This window comes from Calonectris borealis, chromosome 7 (assembly GCF_964195595.1).
Source record: "Calonectris borealis chromosome 7, bCalBor7.hap1.2, whole genome shotgun sequence".
NCBI lineage: Eukaryota > Metazoa > Chordata > Aves > Procellariiformes > Procellariidae > Calonectris > Calonectris borealis.
The window spans coordinates 10124582-10143082 of NC_134318.1; the positions used below are offsets into that span (position 1 = coordinate 10124582).

An 18501-nucleotide genomic window follows, 5' to 3' on the forward strand; every position below is an offset into this window, starting at 1 on the left:
TGGGGTTTTGCGGGGGTCCTGTCAGCGGTCATAAAAAAGCAGTGAGATGTGTGGGGTGTGTTGGGGAGGGGCTGAAGGATAAGGCAATTAAAACTGTTTAAGCAGCAAGACAAGACTGACACGTGCAAATAGGTATAACCTGGCCTTGGCTTTCCGGGAATATAAGTGTGTGTGGTTTTTTGAAACGATACTTAGCAGCCAGAAAGACTTTTTTCTTTTTTTGGTAATTATAACCCTAATTTAGCCTCAGGGTTTAGGGAGGGGAAGTCAGGTGGTAATGGGATTTCTATTTGGAGTATGAGAAGCGGATGTTATTGGTGTTAGAGCATGCTGCCGATGGGTCCCCTCAATAGGGGAATATGCTTCTAAGCTTTTTTTTTTATACCACAGATGTATGTCTATTTTTACAAATTTTTGGAAACACGAGCAAGGCTGATTGTAGAGTAGCAGCCTTTTTGAAGCAATAGTGAAATATTGCTCTTCTAAAATCTAGTGCTTGAGGCCATAGTCGTAATATGCTGCAGTTTTTTTTATTACTGTGGTAGAAAGCACTGCGGTAAAGTTTAATTCTGTACTAATATATCTGTTCCTTGAGTGCAATATACAGGCAGAGTCCTAAACGCTGAGAAAATCCGTGTGCATTGATAGATGCCTTTGATGTGAATAAAAAATTCCCAGTAAATTATTCACCAGGTGGCATATCAAAGGTAGTTACTCAAATTGCATTTCAGAGCTTCAGCTAATCTCTAAAGTGTGTGGGCTACCATCCAGGCTGCAATGTTTTGCACGAGTTAGTTGTCCTCTATTATCTTGTCTAAATGTGGTGATTTTCCCTTTTGTTGTCATCAAGCAGTACCAGAAACCAGGAGGGAACAGTTTTGAACCGTTCAAGTTTTGTTTGCCTCCAAATATGGGGCTCCTGACTATTTCTTTGAAAGAGACCAACATTGGCAGGACCAGATATATGGGCGTGACCCTGCTTTGGTCCCCATTTTCTTTGCTGTTGTCCTCTGTTGTCCATTATCTCTCTCTGTTGTGCCCATTGCCTTCCTACCTTCTCTTCCACATCCTTCCACAGGGGAAGGTACTTGGTGCTGATGCCAAAAGATGCAGGTGAATGCTATGCAAGTGAGGTGAACTTAGCCTGGTGGGTTGCTGCCTGGGGCTCCATCCACATTTAGAAGAGCTGATATCCACCCACCCCCTCCAGCTGAAGTAATGAGCCCTCATGGTCTTTGGAACAGAAAATGTTGATGGCTTTGAAGGAGCCCATTGATCTGCAGCCCAAGCTACGTGGTTTCCGTCAGTTAGATCTGAAATCCAGCAACCATCTAGCCTCAGCAATTCTTCTTTCAAAATTTCTCAGGGTTTACTTGCACTCTGAATATTTGTTTTGCTGGATTGGGATCCAACTCCTCATCTCTTCAGTTATCTACTCCTGATGCTCCCATTTGGATGTGCAGTTCAGTCCTTCTCTCAGCATTCAGAGAGCAAGTCTCCCTTTGATGTATCAGTAAGTGTGCATTTTACAGTGGAGGACGTACATCGACCATTATATGTCTGAGCTTCATCCCCTCTGATTTAAATCTGGAGTGGGTAGAATCTAACACTATCACTTACACAAAGCCCAAATTTACACAGCCATAATGTATGACTAATCTCTGAAATTTTGCCAAGTGCTGGGGAGGCATTATCCAGTTTATTTGTATGCATCTCTCTCCTTCGAGATCTCTTTAAACACTTTGCAATAAGATTTCCAGAAGGATAAGAGTTACTTAAATGAAACCAGCATGTACCAACCTGCCTGGTGCTGCAAGGAAGGTGGAATATTCAGAATATACAGCTTTTTTTCAGGTAGTGATCTGTATCTGCCGTACTGGGTCCCGTAGTTGCTGATTTTGGGTGGAGACCGATTATCTGACCTTTTCCTATTTTGAGGGTTCCTACAAGATTAAAAACTGTATTTCAAAAGTGAAGTAAATTTGGTTTGGCTGATAATTCCACTTTACTGAAGGTGGCTAGAAAAGGGAGTTTCATAAAATCAGTTTGCTTTTTAAGAGTTACCCTAGTTGTTTATCTTGTGATTTTTTTCTCATCCTAGACAAGGAAAATAGGTGAGTCAGTTTTGTTTTTACTTGCAGCCACTTTCCCCTTTAGGCTCCTGATGCTGACATGTTTGTGGGGGCCTTTTTCTTGTGGTGTAGAACTGGATTCGCTACGATCACTTTGGCTGCATTCAGCAGCCTCTGATTTCCCTCGTTTGTTTACTGGTTTGCTTTGAAAAGGGGTGTCAGAAATTTTTGTCTGTCCCCTTCATGCCCGCGCTCCCCACCCAGGTCTTTGTTGTGTGATCTAGCCTGTTTATAGGAGACGTGAATCTGCACAGAGTTTCTGTTGGAGAAGTTTTACTAAACTATATATGGGTATATAAAGATAGATGCACGCAACTGCACATCCGTTACCACTGCATACAGATGGGATTGTGAGTTTGGCTCTGGCAAGTAGCACAGTCCCCCCGTTCCGCTGTAAAAGCTGTGCCCGAAATAGGTATGCCTGTTCAGCTCAGTTAATTTGTATGCTGGGAAGTGCCGTGTTTTTCTTGGTGTTTGAGCGTGAACCACAAATGCAGATGATAATCTGAGTTGCTGAAACTTACCTGCATTTAGTATTTACCATCTCCTCTCTCAGTTTATTAAGAAGAAGTAACAAGCGAGTAGCAAAATTTAAGGAAAGACCTTAGAAACTTGAAAGAAGTATTTCAGTGACTTTTATGGTAGTGGTGCCTTAGACTGGGATTCATATTAGCTTTGCATGCAGATATATTCAGGATACATCAAACATAAAACAAAGTTTATTTTACTGCCAGAGGCACTCGTTCCCACCCAGTAGGAAAGAGACTTTCTGTGGTGCGTTTCTCGCGTACTGATTGAGTAGCATTCTGCTGGTAAAGAGAGCGAACGGGAAGGAAGAGAACGTGAATGTACATACTGGGTTTGTGTGACCTGTGCTGGTTAGTTGTTGCCTTCTCGTCTTTTGGGGGGGCTTCAGTCTGATCACTGAAAGTCAATTTACAGACTTTCGAAACAAAAAAAAAGTCAAGTCTGTGTTTTCAAATGAGTTTTGTTGTCACAGCAACAAGAGAGGCAGCATGCTGTGAGAGTGCTCTTGGTCCTGCAGCAGCTTATGCAGCCCGATTTGCAATCGGCTTCCAGCCTTTCTGCAGACTCTCCAAACTCATTAGTGTTCCCATAGGTAACCCCTGGCTGGAGCTGACTCCAGAAAGTTGTTTAGCTTTCCTCTTCTCTACCCATACTGTTGCATGCTCTTCGGGTGTGTTGATTTGCACCATTTAGCCCATACCTGGTGAGAGTTGTCAGGTGTGAAATGGCTGTTTTCCAAAAGACAGGAGAAGAATGAGGTGGGGAGCAGTGTCAGCAGTGGGTCTGGCCTGCACTTCAGCCATCTTGATTTTTCCTCAAAAAAAAGTTACTTCAGTTAGTTAGGAGGATAAACAGAATATAACTAACACCTCTCAAGAGAGGAAAAGTTGGGGGGATTTGCCTTCCAACCGAGTTACTCTTTACTGTGCTTATTTTGAAGGGGAAGGGGAACACACCAAGTTTCCAACACCTTTTCCTCTAAGTTGTAGTGTGCACGAGAACGAGCTGGGGCTTTTTAACAAAGCCATCTCGCTCCTGCTCCTCATGCTGGTGGCCTTTTGAAATCTTCCGCAGTGTAGCAGCACCTCTGGCCATGGCACTGGGACCTTGAGGTCTGGTGCCTGGGGACAAGTAACAGCAGCTGAACAGGGTGAGGATATCACTGGTGGCAGCGAGGGAGAAACCTAGCATGGCTCTCCAACTGGGAAAGGATGTTTTATATGGCCGCAACAAACTGGCCTGGCGTAAGCCAGCTCTGTGCAGCACGTGAGTTCCCATTCAGGTATTAATCGTGGGATTAGCTACCAAATTTATGCACTGAAAAAAGACAGAACAGAGCAGGCAGGTGTACAGCAATTGCTGTTCCTAGAGCTCTTCCAAAATGAGATGCAATCTGCAGCAGAAAGAGGGTAATTTTTTTTTTTTTTGGAAGAAGCTGCTCCACCCAAAAAAAGAGACTGAAAGACAGCAAAAAACATGTCAGAATATCTTTAAAGAAATATTTCTCCCTACAGCAAAGCCTTTTCCTCATTGGGACTTATTAAAATATAGACATTTTCTCCAAAGGAAAGAACAAAGCACGCCATCAAAGCAGAATTTCAAGCTATTTCATTCTGATAGCGTTCTTTCTGCAATGGACAGCGGATGGTAAGGAACATTGCTTTTAAAAGTTAATACCACATGCCTTCCACGTTTGAGGAATTACGTGTGAAATAAATCACACTGATTTCCCAACTGAAAAAAGTGCCCAAAAAGGCCATAAAAGGACTGAGAATTGCCATCTATAACTAATTAGCGGCTTTGGTGCCTAATCCTATGTGCTGGGGTTTTAAAAGTTTTTAATTTACATAAGCGGAGACATAAAAAGAACAGTGTTAAGCTGTGGTGGCAAGTTCAGTCCTCTGCCATATCCAAGCATGTGGGAGAGCAGTCCCAAGCCCTGCGGGAAGCAGTGGGGCTGTGCTTCCCCTTCCCCTGTTCTGCCGCATCCCTGACATCTGTGCGGGGGGCAGAGGGGACTCTGCTTTTTGCACCAGTATCTTTTGTCAAGGAGGTGAGAGCCAGTTGCCCTTACAGCAAAGGTATTCCCTTCTCCTGGAGTTTGCGCTTGGCTTTGAATAGACGTATCAGCGTTATAGGGAATGCACAGCAAGTGGCCATGTTCAGGGGTGGATCATTTTTCACCCGTTTAAGATCCCTTGTGTGATGGAAAATGATGTTAGGGTGTATTTATCTGCTTGCAAATACCAAATAGGGAATTCTCCTGTTGGGTGGGAATGTTATGCTGATGTTATAGATGTTATACATCTATATCAAAGATGTACCCTTGTTATAAGGAACGTGCTGAGGAAGAGAGAATTGAATTTCTGCAGAAGGGAAAAAGCATGGCAGAACTATGTTTCACTTCTTTTATGGACAAAAGATCCACTAAAGGCCATGTGATAGCAGCTGACATCAGAGTTGTCAGGAATCTGCCTTTAAAGTATAACCGAACTCAACAAAACGTGAAAACAAAGCAGAACAAGCCAACAACCAACACCAAACAAAACCGGCAAAGCCTCCACCTGATCCTACTAGGACAGACACCAAATATCACATAGGAACACAGAAAATAGTTCAGACCTGTGTCTTTAATGCTATCTGAAAGTATATTGATTTTATTGGATGTTTAGGGACAATTTGCTTCTATTCCTTCATGCTCTTTCCTCTTTTCTCCTCTTTTCTGATATTCATACGAACAGTTCATTTTCTAGTTCGCATTACATCTGATAATCTGGGGGATCAGCTATTGCTGTCCTGGGAGACTGACTCGTAGGCTGGAGGTTCCTGCAACTGGGCAGGACACTGAATGGGGGAATTAATGGGGCTTTCAAAGTAACTGGAGAGGGGCTCACTTAAACCAACAGGTTCAACCAACTGATGAAGAGAAGGAGGACGCAATCTACAATAAAGGGATGGACTTAGAAGGAAAGCGCTAGTGAGATGAAAGAGCCTGGTCCTGTCCTGTGTTCTAGCTTTGCTGGCAACGTTCAGTATCCATGTTGCAGTCAAGGAACAGCTCAAACTGGGCGAGAAAAGCAACATGGCTGCACAGCCGTTCTGAAGTCCTTTGCCTCTTCCGCAACAGGTTGCATGTGTCAAGGACAGAAATTTGTTAGACATCGAGGGTGAAATTCACCTCGCCAGCATGAAGGCAGGCCTCGTTGCAGCCCTGCTCTTGTCTAAGTGGTACTTATTGCGGGAGTGCTAGGCGCTAGCTTGCTGCAGAAATGGGCCTTTATTTACATCTGGTATTTTGTGCCAGATGGCCTATGTTAAAACAATGTCTTGTGTAGTGCAAAATGAGGCATGAGTTCATTGTCCTTCAAAGGACAATTTTATTTTTGTTGGTATAATGAATGCTACCCTTTCCAATTGCTAAATCTGCAGTGCTCAGAGCAAGGTGGTGGATCATCTTTAATATTTACCACTTTGAAGGCACTAACTGTGAGCACGTGAGCAGGTTCAGCTAATGGTTTTGTGCACAAAGCAGATGTGCTTTTCAAAAGAAGGCTCTGAAGTCAATGACATGTTCTCATTCACAGGGACTAAACAGTGCAATGAACTAAGGATATATATGCAGGTAGGAAACAAATAGATAACACCACGCTCTAGCTAATTTTAACAGATATGTATCCTTGGAAAAATTAAATACATAAAAGGCGCAGTCCTTGGGAAATATTGTGCTCCTGCCACTGCCACATCTGCAATGAAAACATAGGAACACTTATAATTTGAAAGGTAAGTAACAGCTGATATGTAAAAAGATTCCTGAAAACAGATGTTTTCACATACACGTCTGTCTTCCAGGCAGTAGGTCTTGAAGGCTGTGTGACTAGACACTTCTAGCTCCATATGAGGCTGGAAACTAGAAGAACATATCTTCACCAAAGGAAAAAAAAAGTGTTGTGGCATGGTGCTTTCTGTCTTTTCCTCAAATTTCTTGCCCCCAGATGGCTGTTAACTTTATCTAACTTGCAGCCAAGGATCCTCCCACAGGGAGCAGGAACAGAACCCAAACTGATCCCATCCAAATGGGGCTTGCTCCCATGTCCAGATTGATGAATTCCTATGTTAAACTCAGGTGAGCTTTCCCGGCATGTGAAACTTCCCCTGCAGTTTCTCTCCAAGGCTTACGTGAAAGCTGTTGTGCTACCCAGGATTCGAGTTAGGGCACATCGTCAGCTTCCCGATCTCCATTGAAACATTTTATCCTAAACTCAGGCTATTTGGGTAGATCAGTACATTTAGTTTAGAAATGCCCAGAGGTGAAACCATTAGCAACACGAGAATGATTCGTCCCTTACAAAAATTTGAGCCCTCAGAGACGTAGCTGGAGAAGCCTGTTTGCTATGGATGACTTTCTAGCCAGCTATCGCGGTGACTGCCAGTAAAATTCAGTTGGCGGCACGTAAACCAATATGGTGCCAATTACGTATGAAAGTTATTACCCCTAAAATGGTCAAAGATGTAGTTGTTCTCCACCAACTTAGCAATGCCACATAGTAAGATAATTTAGAAGGAATGCCTAAAAATTTGTGTGACTGGGGTGGTGATGAGAAAAACCTGTTCAGATTAGTAATATGTGTACCGCCTGCATGAAAGCTGCCAACGAAGTTCTGGGTGCTTCAGTGCCTGTTGCTGCCAATCGCCTGTTTAAATCAATTCAGCAAGAGCGTGTACTTGTCTGTGTAGCAGGCAGATGTAACAACACACATATGTGCGTGAGAGAACGTGTCCCTCACCTAAAGCGTGGAGAGAGATGTACGTTTGGGGAGAGACTTTGAGCGACAGAAAGGGCAGCTGAGGAGCGACAACCCACTCGTGCCTTTCAAAGCTCCCTCCTGGGCTGGCGTTTTAAAGATGGAAGCTGATACAGGTCTGGAAGAGACTGTATGACACGGCAGGGGTATTTTTAAAAGAATTAAGACTGTAGTGTGAGTGTCCACACTATGAAATAAGTGAAGTAAAAATGGTCTTCATGTTAAGTAGTGGCTTGCTTTTGCTTGCGTTTTCCCTCACAAAATCTAATGCCTGTATGTGTAAGTAGGATGACTCAGTGTTGCAGAGGATTTTGATGGGTGGGGTCAGGGAAGACATTCCCGAATAGGGAAGGAATAAGAGAAAGCAGAGATTTTAACTTGTTGATTAAAACTGCCTATTGGGGGCCTTAGTGCACAAACGCTGCTTGCACAAACGTATTTGGGAATTGTCTTAAAAAGGTGATCCTCAGATCAGACTGGGATAGCTTCCCCTCTGGGTCTGCGTTAGCTGCTTAAAGAACCTGTTATGAAAAATTTACTTCTTGTTTGTTGAGTTTTCTTTAAACAGCCTGATTACATTTTGATGACACTGTACAAACACACGGTTGGAATCAAGTGCTAGAAATAGCTTCCTAGAACTCAAATTGGTTTTTAAAATAAGCAAGTAAATATGTGCATGTGTGCAAGTCATGCATGCATCCAGGAAGAACTAGTTATTTTTATTATTCCAGATGAAATTGTCTGTAAAAACATGAGGTGCTACTTATTGTTACCATTATTTATAATTTAAAATGGTAACAGTGACATGAAGTGTTGTCTCAGCTCATTTAACAGGCTGTGAAATGGTTAGAAGGATGATAGAAATCTCTGACGAACCAACCTCAGGTAACATGTAGTTACTCATATTGGCTCAATCCCTGCTTTTTCATAATAGTGACTAAAAATGAGTTGTCTTATTAGGCAAAAATACTATCGTTAGCAAGAAATGTTTCCATCTCACATTGAGGAGAACATAGGTATAGCCCAATGTTATCCCCTCCCTGTGGTTTGACTTCAAGGGGAACTGGAGTAACAGGAAAAAATAGCTGGACTGGCTTCCCGCAGCGAAACGGTGGGGAGCTCGCAGAAGATACGCTGCCCGTCGCCTCGGCTGTGGGGCGTTCACAGGGCATAGCGTCCTTTGCAGCAAGTTTCTCTCCCTAGATCTTTCTACCTTAGGAAAAAGATATTTTAGTCCCTCTTACACATGAATGGACAATTTTGATCCAACACTGGAGTGATTCAGCAAAAAATCATCACCTGTATAAAAGATGTAGTCTCTGACACTGGGCTTATTCCCAGGAACAGCCTTACATTCCTGAGTGGGGTCCCAGAATTGGCCGTTCCGTGGCAAATGCTTTTTGTTGCATTATGGCTCTTTTGAGGTTTTGTGGAGGCAAGTTATTTCACAGTGCAGTTGTACTCTGCGGGGGAGAAGGAAGGGCACTGCCTTGCCTCTGGTCACTGCTGGCAGGAGAAAACCACAGCCGAGTTTGGATTTAGGAGGAAGTTTGGTGGAGATGCAGGGACTAGGGATGCTTGGAATGGAAAATTAACTGGCAGTTCTAAAAATTTAAATCCTTTTATCCCTACGGATGTATTTCTTTAATCTAAGCTCTTGAGTGGATGAACGGCTCAATAGGTTTTCAGTATCTATTTCTGTGAGAAACAGGACATAACTGCAAGCCAAGTTTTCCTTAAGGGCCAGAAGCTTAAACCTCCGATAGAAATTTCCAACCACAAATGGTTATTATGTTGCTTTTAAAAAGTATATCGATAGTAATGAGATATTCTTTGGCTTTTACTGTGTTATTTTCATGAAATAACATTTGCCTTAATACTTCTTGTTTTGGTGCTCTCTCTTTCTTGGCCTGATCCGTACGACAAATGCCCGTTTATGCAGCTGGTACCCAACTCAGGGCTTAGAAAAATGCAGAAAAACCATAGCTTTATGACAAGGCAGGAAGAACTACAGAGCTGTAAATGGTTATAGCCCTAAGTGTAACTGGGAAAACTATTGAGACAAACCAATGGTTTACTGATGAGAAACATTTCTTAGGGCAAAGTGAGAGTTCGCAGTAAACTATAGATTCCTATCCATGCCCCTTTGAATATCCTCCCTGATCAAAACAATCCAAAAAGTGTGTGAAATGCAAAGAAACAGTGTTTGAGTCACTAGTCCTACCAGACATGGACTGTTGTGCCTCAGTTATTTAGGACAACAGCCGTCACCTCAAACCGTGCCTTGGTAAGGGCCAGTCGCTATTTACTTCCTTAGCAGTGCTGCAATGCAGGGGGAACTTGAACGCCTGTGCCTGCCCAGAGGGAGGCTTCTGCTGCTCGGCCTCAAGGCCGCATTGCTGGGCCATTTTTCTCTCCCTAGATGCCTACACTCCGGTACTTGGAAAAAATCAGACCAGACTACAAACTCACTTCAGGCAGAGACCATTTGCCAAGTATTGTATTCTGCAGAGATATTCTAAATCATATGCAAAAAAAAAGAGACCATCTGCAAATACTCAGCCTGTATCCACCTTCAGACAAAAAATCTGATGCCGATCCCGAGAGCTAACTGGAGAATCTCTCCTTTTTCCCGGGAGATTGCAATCATCTGCCCTCCCAGCAATAGATGGTAGTCCTCTGGCTATCAAAAGGAAGGTGATTTTCTGTCATTATTTTCTCATGTAGGAGTTTATCTTTAGATTTGTGATATTCTCAGCACACTTACTCCCTGTTTCAAATTCAAAATGACAATCCATTTAAATGACCCAGTGACTTTTCACTTGCCTGTGCAAGATCAATTAGGAAAAATCGTAACAGACCTGACCCTAAAACCGGAACATATAGTGCCTGGTTAGATTCTCCCTTGACGCAAAATGGTGACTGCCAGCAGCTGCCCAGCAAACATTTGGATGCAACTGTCTCAGATGGATGTTTCATACACCAAACGCCACCTGCGGTAAATGCACAAGAAATCAGAGCAGGACTGTACACCCAACAGAGAAATCCTGGTATAGAGGTATGATATGGGAGTGACAGTGTAGAACCTCTAAGGAATCCTTTTCGTACTGAACATCCCTTTAATATAGAGCAGCTGAAAGGACCTCTCTGGGTTTACATAGCAGTATCATTTTTGTATGATCATAATTTCTCTGTGTGTGTAAATGTCCCCCTATTAGCAATGGATCCAAGTAGCCAATTTCACCCAACTGATGTTGCAAGGGATTAAGGATAACTTTGTTACTTCAACTGCTGTGGAGATAGGAAGTCACATAGAAAAGAGAAACCATATAAATTTCTAAACTTAGGGAAAGGCTGCAAAACTCGTGCTTTGTTAGACACTGTATGTCCACTTTAAGTGTTTTCTCAGCGGAGGAAGGCCTCTAGTGAAGCTATCAATCACCTGTGAGGATCCTTGTCCAACAGGATACTTCTGATGGGGTTGATTCTGTACTTATGTGGGGACCGCATGTGAATTGGCTTCAAAACCAATGCCGCTGGTCTCCCAAGCAGAAATAGAGGAATACATGTGACTGGTCTACCTCAGTTAACCACACTTCATAACTTGTCTTGTGCATGAGCAACTTTAAGATGTAGAGGATCATCAAACTGCAGTTTAAAGTCATGCAGTGTTTAATTTGATTTTTAAGGTTTTCAGGTTTGATCTCAGAAATTGTTTTCCAAATTCACACGGGGATGGATTGTTTGTAACTTACTATTTCTGTTATGAAATGTATTTTAAGTGCATTTATCTCATAGATGGTGATTTAAAGAGGCTACAGTAATTTAATCTGGAGGCATTTCAAGATGGGACTGACATCAGGAGTGCTGGGAGGAGCCAGTTTCTGGACTCTTATCTGGAAAAAGGAAAAACAATTCCTTGCACTTTTTCAGGCTTTTACAGTTTCTTTCAGAAATCCTACAGGAATATACAACGATCAACAAAATAGTTCATTGAAGCACCTGATATCAATATTTTGTTGATGGCACTGCACAGAGATGTGGCCCCCCCATTTGGAGCACCAGAGCAGTTGAAGGAGGACCGCAGGTGAGCAAGCTGTCAGGGTAAAATTAATCTGAGAACACCTGAAATAATAAGAGTTTACTCTAAGCTATTCTGGCCTCTGTGTCTAATTATCAGAGAAAGGTAAGGATGATGCATCCTAGCTAATTTAGGCACCTGCCTGTTTTAGGATGTCGTCTTCAGTGACTGACGCTGTGACTACTTTGGAGAAGATACCTACTTCGCACTGCTCAGTTAGGTAAAATGGAGCCTACAAACTTTTCTCTTGCCGTTGCTTTCACCTTGATAGGGTTAGGCTTTAGCTCACTGTCATTGGCCAGATGATTGATTTTCACCTTATCCAATCAAAACTGAAGCAGAAGCGCATGACAGTAAGGTAGTTACCAACATTTAATTTGTTTTATAGGACTACATGTTAACCTTCTGCCCAGCTAAGCAAATGGAAAGACTTCAAATGACCTCAGCATTTGAAATAAAGAAATAAGTTGAAATAAAGAAATGAGTTACCGAGGCTAATAATTTTGCCTTTTAACTTAGCCCTGGCTTCAGTAAGCATTCAGGTAAACACCCTAAATTCCAGAGTCTCTGCTCATTTAACCAATCTATAACGGTCATATGTCATGGTAATCAAAGTCAGTGGCAACCAATGGCAAGTTTGCTTTTCAGTTTAAAATTAAGTAAGTAGAATTCAGTTATGAAAAGCCTTGCAAATGCTTTTCCATGCGTCCAGTACAAATCTTCATATATTTCCATTTAGGATAAATCTGAATAGGAATTGAATAGATTTCTACTGGCACACTCTGATGATATTCAAGGAGTAGGTGTAGCAAGCTGTGGGAACTAAGACATTAAGAAAAATATTGCAGTGCTGTCAAGAGTAGGTGTAGACATTTTGTACCTGCTAAACCAAAATGATGGGCCTAACATTTAAAATAATATGCTGATGTAACACTCGAGCAGAACAGTGATTTAGATAGACAATGATCTTTCCTCTGCTATCCAGTTTCGCTAATACTAGAAGGAAGCCAAATGCTTTGCAATGCAGATAGAGTGGCAAATAAAAGGATGGTGTGAAGGTGTGATTCAGCTGAAAAAAATGTTTCACTTAAGAAACCCTAAAAGGCAGGATATAGATCCCGTATTTAATTCACCCTACCCCCTTCTGGCTTCTCTGCGCTAGCGCAGCAGTGACTGCGCAGGATTTTCTTTGTTTTGTAGGTTGTGCCTTGGGTTTCTTTGCCCTTCAGTGGAGGCTTGTCTGGAGAAGAAAACATGGTTACAATGCTTCCTTTTTTATTGTTGCTGTCTGCTGGGATTACTCTTAAATCACGGAGCAGAATCATTGCTAGCTGAATCCCAAAGCTCTGGATAATATGGCATAAAGCCTTCTTCATTTCAAGTTAGTATGTGTGCTGCAACAGCAGGACAGCGTAGCTGGAGTTAGGCTTGGAGGGTGGAGAGAACATCTCGCCTCGTACACCACCTGCAGAAATGCTGTTTAAAGCCTGTCTCATGTTCCCTTAAGAGAAAAGACTAGAAGTTTGGTGAAATGCTTAATGTTTTAATTAAGCATCTCACCGATCAACTGAATTATGAAGCTTGATTTTATAAAGAAAAAACCGAACGTCTCTAGGAAGTGAAAGCAAAGGAGGACCAAAGCAGAAGCAGGTGCAAGAGCGTGGAAAGCTCGTTTCTAATGTAGTGGAAAACTGGGCATTTGAATCAGCTCAAGAGCAGATATGCACTGAGCTTGAGAAGATACTATTCGTGTTAATTAGGGCTGAGTCCTACACATTTAACTCCCACTGATTTCTTAAGGGTTCCAATTCAAGTCAATGTCAGTAGGAACGTGTAAGGGCTATAGGCACGGGCTCTTTACGCTATTAGTAGTCACATTTTGGGACTTATTAAGACTAGGATTTGCTGAACAGACTGTACTGCAAAACCATGCTAATTAGCATCTAAAATTCTTGGAAAGCTGCCACAGATTCCTAGGAGCTGTCTACACCATCAGCAAAAATGGCTTTAGAAATGCTGATTGCCTGAAACAGGCTGGGGCATAACTTGTCTTTTTGCAGTGGTTTTTATTGCACCCATGCAGCCACCCTGGCTTTTGGCAAAACCCTTTTGGTGCACACCTGAGACAGCTGTTCTCGGTAGTCTCGCAGAGAGCATTTCTGGAAAACTTGAACCAGTGGGTTTGTTCTAGAGTCTAACCTGGAGTGCTGAACTGCTTGGGATGATGCTGCGTGGAAAGTGTTTCAGTGTGTCTGTTTTACATGTTGTATTTTTTGTGGTAGTGCACTATCTTTGTGAGTTGGTGAATGAATTTTGGTAAGGCAATTGGTGAATGAGTTTTGGTAAGGCAGAATTACAGTGATTCTTTCCTTATTTGTTTATCTCTGCGGTAAGGCTATCATTTCTAGCTGCTCCCATAGTTTACACAAAACTCATCAAAGGGTTTCAGCCATTGATATTTGTTGAGACTGGAGCTCCTTCTCGCTGACTTTGGTCAAGCACTGATTCAACAATAATGCAGTTCAGTTAACTTGAGACTTTCACTTGTTTGGTTTCAATTCGAGGAATGGTCTCTCCATGACGTGTTCCTGTTTCTAGTTTTCCTCTGTAGCCCAGAAAATTATTTGGAGATTTTTGAGGCTTAAATCCCATCCCTGACTGATTCAGGAGAGGCCAGACCACACCTTAAGAGATGTGCCTTACTGTGAAGCAAAAGGGCACTCTGATTTGGCATCTTGTGTTCTCCCCGCTTTTAATGGGTCTTTCTTGATGTGTCTGAAATCCTGAACTCTGTAGCAGAGGCAGGAACGTGAGGCTCCTGCTGGGATGCATGAAGCACCAGGATTACATGGAGACTTTCCTTTCAGTCTCCCTCAAATCCACTCTTAGATATCTTGCCTGTCCATATGCAGCTTGTAAGGATCATACCTTGATTAAGCAAAAGCCTTTTGGCTCCCTGATGGGATTTCTCCACTGGACGTAGTGCAGAAAGTCTTCTTCGCGAAAGTTGCAGTAGCTAAAGAACAGGGAGGAGTATCTGAAAACGGGAAAAACTGTGGTGTCTATAAATATATAACCTACAGTAGGGCTTCCCAGTTGTGGGATGCGTCCTGCCAGTGGTACGCAGAAGACTTCAGGATGCTATGAAGGTATTTCATGAATATCTGAATGCCTCCTTACCCTCAGGAACGTGGCCTAAGATGGAGACAGGAACTGCTGAGCAACTGCCGGTGCCATCTCTGCCTCAAGGTGAGACTCGAACACTTCAGAGGGAAGCAGAGCTCCCTGTCCTCTGCCTTCCACCAAGGAATACATACTTTTGGTCCAGAAGTTCATGATTTTCCTTGAAGGCTAGCCCCTGGTTGCATTTGTGCCCCGGTTGTAAATGTCAGGGGGCAAGCAGAGCCGCCAAGCACCTATGTGAAATCCTGATGAAGCAACGAGGCTTTTCAAATTTTCCCTTCTAACTGCATTTTCTTATATTTTAAATAAGCATATGTTAGCCAGGAGACTTCTGTCTTCTGTAGAAAGCTGTTAGCAACACTGTATATCTCACTCGTTCCAGCACATTTTACTTCTTCCAAATGTTGATAACCATGTGCGAAGCAATGAGGATCCATGCTTGTGACCATCACCTGCCGAGGAGGAGTTCAGAGAGGAAAGCCAAGAAATCAGGGACGAGGGATGGATGGGAGACACTATTTTGGCTCATTTATTGCAACTGCTGAAGACAACCAGAGCTGCAAAACTGGCAGCAGAAGAGGGAGATGGCTCCCATTCCTCTCCAGTCAATCCAATGAATAATGAATGCACTTTTATTTTAATATATAATAGTATAATATACTTTTCACAATACATGCTACTAGCACAGCTATTGAAATACCTTCATATTAAAGATGCATAATTAAATGAACTGCAGAAAACCAAGAACATGGTTAAAAATTCATGGCTTGCTTCAGAGCGGTGGTGGCTGCGTACTGAACAGCCGTGAGGGGAGCGGCCCGGAGCCTCTCCTTCCCGCTCGCTTAAAGAATATTAATCAGAAAGAAGAGGCATCGGCCTATTTCAGAAAAGCAAATTAACGAGGAACAAAGAAAGGTATTGTCTCGAACTTTAATGTTCCACACTCGCTATTCTAGCTGAAGAGCACGGCGTTAACGGGACTGTCAATAACAGCTAATAATGCAGTTCTGCGAGTGACCTGCAGCCGCAAGCCCGTGGCGCTAGCCTCGCGGTTACGGCCCCGCCTGCCACGCCTGGAGGAGGAGGCGGGCGGGCCCTGCCCCCGCTCCTGTTGGCCTGGGGTGCTGTGTCGCGCTGCTGTCGCGCTGCTGTCGCGCGTGGGTGGCGGAGGCCCACTGGCGCCGCAAAACGCGGACGTCCCCGCGCAGCCGGCGGGGCGGGCGGTGGGCGGGGCCGCGGCGGCCGTTGCGGGGGGCGGGAGTTTTGAACGGCGGCGCCGTTGAGGAGGATGAGGCGGCGCGTGCCGGGTGCCGGTGGCGGGGAGCCGGTGAGCCGCGGGCGTCCCTCACCCCGTGGGCGGGCGGCTCCGGGGCCGGGGAGGCGAGGCGAGGCGGGGCGGGGCGGGGCGGTGTGGGACGGGGGTGGCGGGGAAGGCGGCGGTCCGCGGCCCGGCCCGGCGTTGCTCCGCGGCGGGGCTCGGCGCAGTTGCCGCCCGTTAACGGCTCAGGCCGACAAGCGCCCGCTCCTGCTGCGAGCAGACGGCGACCCGCAGCTGCTCGGGGGGCGGTATGCCGGGCGCTGCCCCGCTTCGGGCGGCCCTCGGTGGGCGGGAGCCTGCGCTGTCCCCGAGCCCGGCGTGTCCGTACCGGCTGCGGACTGCAGTGGAGCTGGGGAATGGCCCGAGTACGTGGCCGAGCCGGCCCCCGCTGGGGCGGGGTAGCGGTCCGGGTTGGACGCGGTACAGCAGCCCCCGGCGGAGGTGTGCTGGGGACAGGGCGGGCGGTCAGCTGCGCGGGCAAAGGTGGCGGTGTGCTGGTGCGCTGAGCTCCCTGCTCACCCTCTTCGGGGCCGCGATCGTGCAGCTGATCCTTTCTAGCTCTTTAATCTTTTAGCCATTGATTTTCCTGTTAATGAGGTTTTTTTAAACCTCGAATCACTTGAAAACCCGAATTAGTTGAACTCAACCGTGTCTGTAAAGCTATTGCTGTCAGTTGCAACAAATACTCGGTTCCAGTGTCTAGCAAGAAAAGTCCCCGAGCTAGTATCTTGACTTCACGGCCTCTCTTTTAGAAGAATACTTGCTGCCTGACTACTGGCTCATTTTAAATAAATATAGTAGACCTATGGGCTTTAGACTTAAGCCTCTGTGGTAATAAATCGAAAGTGTACCTTGGAATGAGATTCTGAAAGCCTATATTTAAGATATCAATTAAATAAAATAAAATTTTGGTTTGTCCTGCCTTCAGCAGTATCCATTTCATTTTTCTTAGCTGCTGTTGTTGGATTTGTTTGTTTGTTTTGTGACTCCATCACCTATGTAAAATTAGAAATCCTTTAAAATTTCTTACATTATAGGTATATTTGGGTGGGGAATACAAAGACTCTTTCTGAAAGTATTGCTTAGGCAGTTCCTGAGTGTGGGGCTGCAAATCTCAACAGCTGCTAGTAATCTGCTAGTAAGTCTGGGTTGTGCTGCCACTGGTGGGGGAAGGATGGAGACCGCAAGGGAAACAGTGCATTAGTAGACAGCATACGGCAAAATGGTGCTGTGTCATCCCTCTGAGTCCAGATGGTGTGCTCGTATTTTTAGAAGGAACTGGAGGAGGAAAAAAAAAAGGCTGACCAATTTTTTTTGGTAGACATGAAAAACTTCATACATTCCAAATCAGACTGCTAAGTCATTCCTTCAGATGAGATTTGTGTGGTGCAATTATTTAAGCTATAGCCCAACAACCATTTAATGCTAGTCCAGAATTTTTTACGTGAGGCTGGCTGAGATGTAGCATGGACTAAATCCTTTGTGTAGTTCTGAAAGTCGCCATACTGATAAACGTAGATGCCCCAAACTGGGAGAGTTTATTTGCTCGCCATAGTTATGTATCAGGTGACAGACCTGGAGAGGAGCTGCGGTCTGTGCTGCGTCAGTGCAGGGGCCTGTTACCCTGGGAAATGTTAGGGGGAAGTACTATTTCACTCTTCTGAGATGAAATTCAGCTTTGTAACAGCTGATGTATTAGTTTAGGCTCAAAGAATGAGTAATTATTTCTTAGGGGGCCTTGCTTAGCTTTTCATAGCTGTGTAAAATTTGACTCAGAATAAAAGAAGATTGATGAAAGCTATTTGCTTTGCCTTTCCTTCTGGGATGAGAGCTGAGAAAAAGTGTGGATAGAGAAGCAGGTGCTGGGGATGTGGAGGTGTTGGTGCACTGCTTTAGCCTGCACTGGTTGGGGTTGAAAATTTGGATAGCAAATCCATGAGGGAGGAAGCTGGGGTAGTCTATTGGTGCCATACTGGGTCCCAGGCCTTTGTATATGTAGGAAGTACCAGCAGAACTTGCATGGAAAACACCTCTGATGTGAGCTTTGGGAACTATTCACCACCAAACAACCCACTGGTGCCAGAAGGCAGGTGTCATGGTAACCTGCGCGTGTCCCAAACATTTCTCATGGGGTCTCAGATTGAGAGTTCTTAGTTTCTGGAGAGTCCTGTGTACTTTATTAGTGTCCTCCTTCGTGGTGGTGTCTACTCATCATCTGCGTTCTCACCATGTGACTTAATTGTCTTAAATGCTGACCAATTCGGTAGAACATGTATTTGTCCTGCTTTGCTTGATGACACAAGCCTGGGGTCTTTATCATCTTGGGGGGGAACCCATGTCCTTTATTGTCTGAGGAAAATGAGAAACTGTGTGTGTATGTGGGCTTAGCAACTCACTGGCTCTCGATGTAGAGCAGAAGCAGCTTCTGTTTGGCTCTAGGTCCCATTTTAACAAGAA

The 18501-nt window shown here is 44.3% G+C and overlaps 1 protein-coding gene across 1 annotated transcript in view; it reads left to right on the forward strand.

Annotated features, from left to right (window-relative positions):
- The first annotated feature begins 16007 nt into the window (after positions 1-16007).
- RTKN2 (rhotekin 2) overlaps positions 16008-18501 on the forward strand; it is a 39289-nt gene continuing 36795 nt past the window's right edge. Inside the window, exon 1 of the mRNA XM_075154268.1 lies at positions 16008-16053. Within this exon, the coding sequence (XP_075010369.1) occupies positions 16015-16053 (39 nt within the window). The 5' untranslated portion in view covers positions 16008-16014. The remainder of the gene's footprint in view (positions 16054-18501) is intronic.